Below are 7,100 nucleotides of genomic sequence, written 5' to 3'. Positions count from 1 at the left end.
TATTATTATATTATTATTATTATTATTATTATTATTATTATTATTATTGTTATTATTATTATTATTATTATTATTATTATTATTATTATTATTATTATTATTATTATTATTATTATTATTATTATTATTATATTATTATTATTATTATTATTATTATTATTATTATTATTATTATTATTATTATTATTATTATTATTATTATTATTATTATTATTATTATTATTATTATTATATTATTATTATTATTATTATTATTATTATTATTATTAGTATTATTATTATTATTATTAATATTATTATATATTATTATTATTATTAGTATTATTATAAATATTATTATTATCATCACTATGATGATGATCATCATCATCTTCGTCATCATCATCATTATTATTATTATTATTATTATTATTATTATTATCATCATTATTATTATTATTATTATTATTATTATTATATCATCATCATCATCATCATCATCATCATCATCATCATCATCATCATCATCATCATCATCATCATCATCATCACATCATCATCATCATTATTATTATTATTATTATTATTATTATTATTATTATTATTATTATTATTATTATTATTATTATTATATATTATTATACATGATTTATTATCACATCATCATCACCATCTCATTTTGTCATTATCTATCATCGTATATCATCATTATCATTCATTTTGTTTTTTATTATTATTATTATTATTATTATTATTATTATTATTATTATTATTATTATTATTATTATTATTATTATGATTATTATTGTTATTATTGTGGCTGGCATTATAAAGAGCATCCTGGGTGGGGATCCTGACCTCCCATTGTGGGCAGGGAGGTACATGCTCTGTCTTCTATCCCCCCATACCCGTTTCCCAATTGTTTCCTGTCATTGTCTTGGAATGAGATTACTTAGTTTTGTCCTGATCCTTGCCGGAGCTCCTTGGCTGGGAGGGAAACAGTCGAATGTATAGTTATAGTTTTGGGAGATGATATTTTTTTCCTTGTAAATCATCTCTCTGTTATACATTGTGTTATGTTTAGTTTACATATTATATTATATAATTGGTAAACATTTGAGTGTATTCCTCTTAGTTGGGACCTGTGCTTGTGTCTGGATGAGACTTTTAGGTGATCTCAAACTAAGTACATTGGTGGTTTGCTCTTGGAATCTACATCTGATCCCTATTTGTTCTCAGTTCCCCTATGTCTTACTTTTTCTTGGGTGCTTTAATTGTAATTCTATAACTCTTTACTGTCCCATTTTCTTCCTTTTTACTGGCGCTGATATAACCTAAATGTGTTGCAAGCGCCGTAAAACCCTTAAAAACAAACAAACAAATAAAGAGCATCTGTGTGTGGTAAATCATACGTTTTAACAAAGTTTACTCAAATTATGTAATTTCCCTCTAAAATAAGCTTGCAACAAACCGCATACGCATTTCTAGTTACAGTTCAAAGATTGTCCATTAATAAGATTACCGGTAAAATTCCTCATGATTATAGAGAATAAGTTTATTTTATTTAACGTTATGTGTTTGTCTCGATCCGAGCTTTAATTCCAATCCAACCCATTTTTCTTTTACAGGCGAATGGCGTAGCAACATCGAGCTCTGCTTTGGACCAGACCACCACCAGGATTTCTGGGACGCGAAGACCATCTGGAAACAAGATATGTCCCATAGAACAGAGGAGTAATGGCAGCGTCGAAGGTCAAGGACGAATGCTATCGAGCCCATCAGAATCGTATTCTGTCACGGACTTAGACGACGGGATGACTGTACTATCAACTTTTCCACAACAAACTGCTGCAGAAATTACAAACGGTGTCGTTGAGGTCAACGCAGTATCCGGTCGTTCTCCCCCAGTGCCTAATGGAACAGGGAATCATATAGAGGGTTACTCCAACGGCCATGGTTTTATACCGTTGTCAAATATTAAGCCTCAGCGGAAGCGTGCGGTAAACTCGCCTGCCCAAGGGCATAAAGTGGCTTTTGGGGATTTCTCTGAAGCATCGTCCGGGCATAATAGTCCACAGATACCTGCGTCGTCCGTGTCTAGTCCAGCTAAATCCTTGTTAGATACGCCTAAAAGGGAAGTAGATGTGAAAAGAACCGCTTCGGCGTGCTCGCGTAGGGAGTGGAAAGAGAAGATGCGTAAAAAGCATCTTCCAGCAATATTTGTAAATAATTCCCTTGAAGATGAGAAAGAAGAGAAGCTGCCATCAAATTCTGAAGAACAAATTGAAGTTAGTCATAATATAGATAGCACGGATGGCACAGAGATGTATGAAATGAAAGAATCTGCTGAGACACCGTTTGATGAAATTAAAGTAGATGCTAAAACAACAATTGACCATAAGCAGCAAAGCTTCTCGGATGACAACTTTTACGTGTCGGGAGAATTTCATTATAATTACTTAAGCGATTCTTTTCCAAGGAAGCTGAGTCTTAAGACTCAGTCTACAGTTGACAGCGATGGGGTATGTGATATGTACGAGTCAGATGATATCGGGACCATACTCGATACGTCCATGGTCAGTGATTCGATTATCCACCATGGAGCACCTGTCCATGACAAGGTGACGGAGTTTGATTCATGTGATGACATTCAAGACGTTGCTGAACGTCATGACTTCAAACAAATTGAAAGCGTGTGTAGTACTGAAGTTACAAATCTTACCAGTAGCAGTGGTGATGTTGATATGTTTGATTCTGAAATACAAGGAAATGGAAATGAGATTGATTTAGTAGCGGTTAATACTCATAGTATAAAAAACGAGCATCGTACTTCCTACGTTGTAAAATCGAGTCTTGAGGAGTTTGAAGAAAACGAAAGAAAGATTCTGTCCAACGATAACATCAGCTCGGATATGGAAATTGACAGACCGGTATCTAGACTTAAATTGATCGATTTAGAAGCTAATAATAATAAAGAACTAAATGTTATAACGGTAAATGAGGATATGACGAGTGCAATAACCGTACATAATAATAATACTGAGATTGATAAAGAGAAAAACACTGCTGACTTGCAGGGAGTTTCACAAGATTATGACGATCTCGAAACCGTGAGTGGCCTTGAGCTTTTGAAATTGAAACGACACGCTGTTACAACAGTTAGAACTGCACATGAAATCACATTTGATTCATCCTCCGATGATGGCGGCATCGAGAATGAAGCATTTGAAGGCGATGGCGATGATTCAAGGGATGTCGAGGAATTGGCTGAAAACCCAATTTTACCTGGCCAACATTTTGGCGGTTCATCATTTGGTACCTCTGAAATGGTTGAAGATAGAAACAGCGATGACGTCACTTCACAGGATATGATAGAGAGATATGTGACTGGTAAGGAAGATTCAGAGGAATCGGGTTCGAATAAGGAGAATGACCAAGATAGCTACGAAAGTATGAATTTAGTCAATGAGAAGGATTCCGGTTTCAACCACAAACATACAAATATAGAACGGACTGAACATGACGGAAGGGTCAAAAGAGACGATTTCAAGACAAATCCATTTTTACGCGAGTCGTTTGAGGTGCTTGTACAGAGTCCGGAGTATCAACAAAAGATAAATTCTCCTGACAATCCGTTCTTCATCACTGTCAAACCCTTGGCTCTCCCAAGGCAGAAATCACTAGAATCGCCTCGAACAAACACACCCACGTCCTCGGATCATTCTGTTCTTGCTGTCAAAGAAAATGAAGAGATTAAACATGTAAATATAAGTTCGAAGCCACCTTTGCCTACGAGACCACCCGCTTCTACCAGTTTGGCAGCTAAAATCAAACCCAGGCATTTGAATTCAACTGGTAACGACTTATATGCTACTAAACCGCCAGTGCCAATAAGGAAACCTCACCAATTGCGTAAACAGAACTCACTGGATAACGTAACTCCTGGCTTAGAAAGGAACGAGCAGTTAGGTAGGCCGAGAACCTCATCCGAGGACGAACTAGAAAAGATTTTTGATAAAGATACAAGCATCGCCTTGCAGGAGAATCCGTTTTTTCCTGGTGAAGATCCGTCCTCTTCTACGATCATCGCAGAAGAAGATCCTAACTCTACTGTCTTCTACTCAATGGCAGAAGGGGAAGAGATAAGATATAATAAGTCTCATAAAGTATCTAACGATATGCAAACATTTAATTCTGACGATTCAATTGTTATTGAACCGTACGGTCAAAGAAGGCCGCCTTGGCTTGATGAAAGTTTAGAGTTTGTCAACGACAGTGATAATAATAAATCTTTACAAAATATTTCTCCCATAATCTCTCAACATCCTCCAAACATAACTCTCAATTCAAACACGCTCAAGAGCGATGGCCATGTTGAGGAATATGACTTTGATTCAGTAAGGATTCAAGGTGTATCAGAGACGCAGAACGGTCTAATTAACAATAATGGAAGAATTGCGAATTCTAATAGTGGTAGCAGTATTTTCTATAGCAGTAGTGGGAGTGATAGAAGCAGTATCAAAATCACGCCCGTGAGCGAGGAAGAAACCCCCACGTTTCAGTTTTACCAATTCGACGATGATATTGAGAAAGGCTTCGAAGACGCTTTATCTGTAGATTATCTCACCCATACAAACGTTTATAGTGGGTTTGGATTGTGTTTCGAGTCCATCAAAGAAGAGCCCGAGGACTCGTTGTCAGAGAGTACCTCCAGTTTTGACGGCCTTGGGGAGTCTGGAGCATCTACTTTATTCAAAACTCAAGCCATTATTTCTCGACCATCCTCACGAGCCAGTGTCAACAGCTCTCCAAATTTGGATGCATCGGGTTTGAATGTTAACGGTTTTAGCAGTAGCGATAACTCTAAAAGTAACGACAGCCTTCATCATACCCACTCCGGCGGCGATCAGGGTTATTTTAATTTTGGTGAAATGGACACCGTAAATTATGAAAAATTTGCATCGGTTGGAAATGAGACCTTTATCACGTCTGAAAGAACATCGGGAGATGGACGGGAAGAAATAATAGTGCATTCAAACGGAAGCAGCAGTGCCTCTCATTCACATCCGGGTTTCCATCAAAGCTTTGCTCAAGACGTCACTAAAAAGCCCGATGACGCAATTAAAGAAACTCTAGATCCGTGGGCTGTTGGGTTGAGCAATTATAATGACGATGAAGGCAACACGAATTCGTCACATCTAAACAAGATTTCCTCGCCGTGGCTAGAAGTGAAAAACGTTGATCTAGATATGTCCTTTGAGTCGGATTTTTCACAGCAAAATGAGAACAGTGTCATTAATAAAGAAAGTACTGAAGACAATGATAGCGATTCAAAGTTAAAGAGTAAAAACAGCGTTGATGAAGATTTTGAGTCCAGTAATGTTTCAAAGTATAATGGAAAGGGAGAGCAGGTTTTGTCCGATTTTCCAAAGGCGAAAGGTAGAGCAGAGAGTAAACCAATCACTCAGACTATACATTATAAGCCTGTGTATTTTTAGATGTTTAACCTATATGATTTTATTTGTTACGAAATGTGTTTGTGTCAAAGAAATCGAATTAGTCTATATGTCATTATAGAAAAATATAAACAAAACAAGGAGCTCCGTTTTCAAATAGAATTTGATCTTTTAGAGATCGAATTATAGCAATGAGAGACACAATCTTACAACAATAGTTGGGTTTTTTTTTTCCCATCCGCCTTTGCTATTCAGCTATGTGGTCTACTGGTATGACACTAGCCTTAGATTGGGAGCTCCTGGGATAGAATCCCTCTCTGAGCGGCGCATAGTTGAGTCAATGGATGTTTTTTTTTTTACTGACATTCCATTCTCCCACGGTATTCAGGTGTAAAGTGAGTATTTGGACGGTAACAGCATTGCCTCTGTCGGAAATTAAAGTAATTGTAATGTCGTCTAACAGGCGCTATATATGTTTGAAAATATATTTGTGACCCATATTCTCAAAACGGTATTACCTCGGGAAGAATCGGACCCCTAATCGTCAATTTAGAATTGAAAAAATAAGAAAAAAAATTACGCCCTTCCGCTACGGTATCATTAGATACCGTCGCCTGGGCATTCAATGAAGGAATATGGATAATCCATCAGAAAAACGATGTCTGATGTCAACAGGAATCACCCAGATTAGTGAGCAAATCGGGGGTTGATAATCTTGCTCAAGAAGAAAAAATAAATGAATGTGCCTGAAGCGGCAACTCGAACCCGGGACCTTCCGGATCACAATGCAATGCATAAACCACTCGGCCACCTAGCCCCCAAATGATTCGAAAGGGGACGTTTAAGTCTTTTTCAATGGACGAAATTGCATTTATTAATTCTCCACCGCAGCGAATTGAAATCAATACAAAGGTCCCATACTTGTAAAGCCAAAAATGACTCGCAAAATTGTCGAGGATGCGTTTGAATATTTGGCACCCCTTATCTGGAACTCTCTTCCAAGATATATACGAGATAGTAATGATGCAGAATTCCTAAAAAGAAACCATCTAAAACGTTTCTTTTTAATATGTAACATTGTAGAAATATATTTCTTTGTTCCATACTGCATGTTTGAGTGGTTGTATGTTTTAAGTTGATATACGGGGTAAGGCGCTATATAAAAACTATATAGTATTATATTTTGGGGCAATGAATTCAATTCTCTGAACCTGGAACATCCGGGCCTAATGCCGAGTTGAGACAATGTTTATGGGTCACACATGTTGTTAAGTGTTGCATCTGTAATAATACTATACCACATTCACCATTTCTAGCCATCTTTTTGGAAATAAATTCTTGTGATTATTGTTAACCATTACTTAGATCTTACTCCGACCAATTGAAGGCTTGTTTGCCAAATTTCGTTACGTCGATTATTCTACTTTTTTGAGATTTTCCATCCATGGGATAAAGTGAAATGTAACTTTTGTTTTAAGCATCATATGGCACACGACTTTCCCTGCCCTAGATTTGTATGAATTTGAAATTTAGATATGATAAAATAATAGACCGAATGAGAAATTATAGGGGAAATAATCCTCGATATCTCAAAATGGGAAAAAGCGGAGTTAGGGAGTTTTGGAAAACCGCCTTTCAATTAATCTTGAAAAAATCCTAATGATA

The 7,100-nt window shown here is 36.3% G+C and overlaps 1 protein-coding gene across 3 annotated transcripts in view; it reads left to right on the top strand.

The window, feature by feature from the left end:
- LOC144970511 (uncharacterized) overlaps window positions 1-6,787 on the top strand; it is a 56,563-nt gene extending 49,776 nt beyond the window's left edge. For 2 of the 3 annotated variants that reach the window (XM_078910232.1, XM_078910233.1), the window contains exon 5: window positions 1,608-6,166. In XM_078910232.1, coding sequence (XP_078766358.1) covers window positions 1,608-5,477 — 3,870 coding nt within the window. In that variant the 3' untranslated portion in view covers window positions 5,478-6,166. Of the gene's footprint in view, window positions 1-1,607 lie in introns of all 3 variants that reach the window. The other variant, XM_078910231.1, reaches the window with a different exon arrangement.
- The last annotated feature ends 313 nt before the right edge of the window (window positions 6,788-7,100 follow it).

Source organism: Berghia stephanieae, chromosome 4 (genome assembly GCF_034508935.2).
Source record: "Berghia stephanieae isolate SIO BIC M18660-M18661 chromosome 4, UCSD_Bste_1.3, whole genome shotgun sequence".
Lineage (NCBI taxonomy): Eukaryota > Metazoa > Mollusca > Gastropoda > Nudibranchia > Aeolidiidae > Berghia > Berghia stephanieae.
Note: the sequence above shows the minus strand (reverse complement) of the source record. Positions and strands in the feature narration are given on the sequence as shown.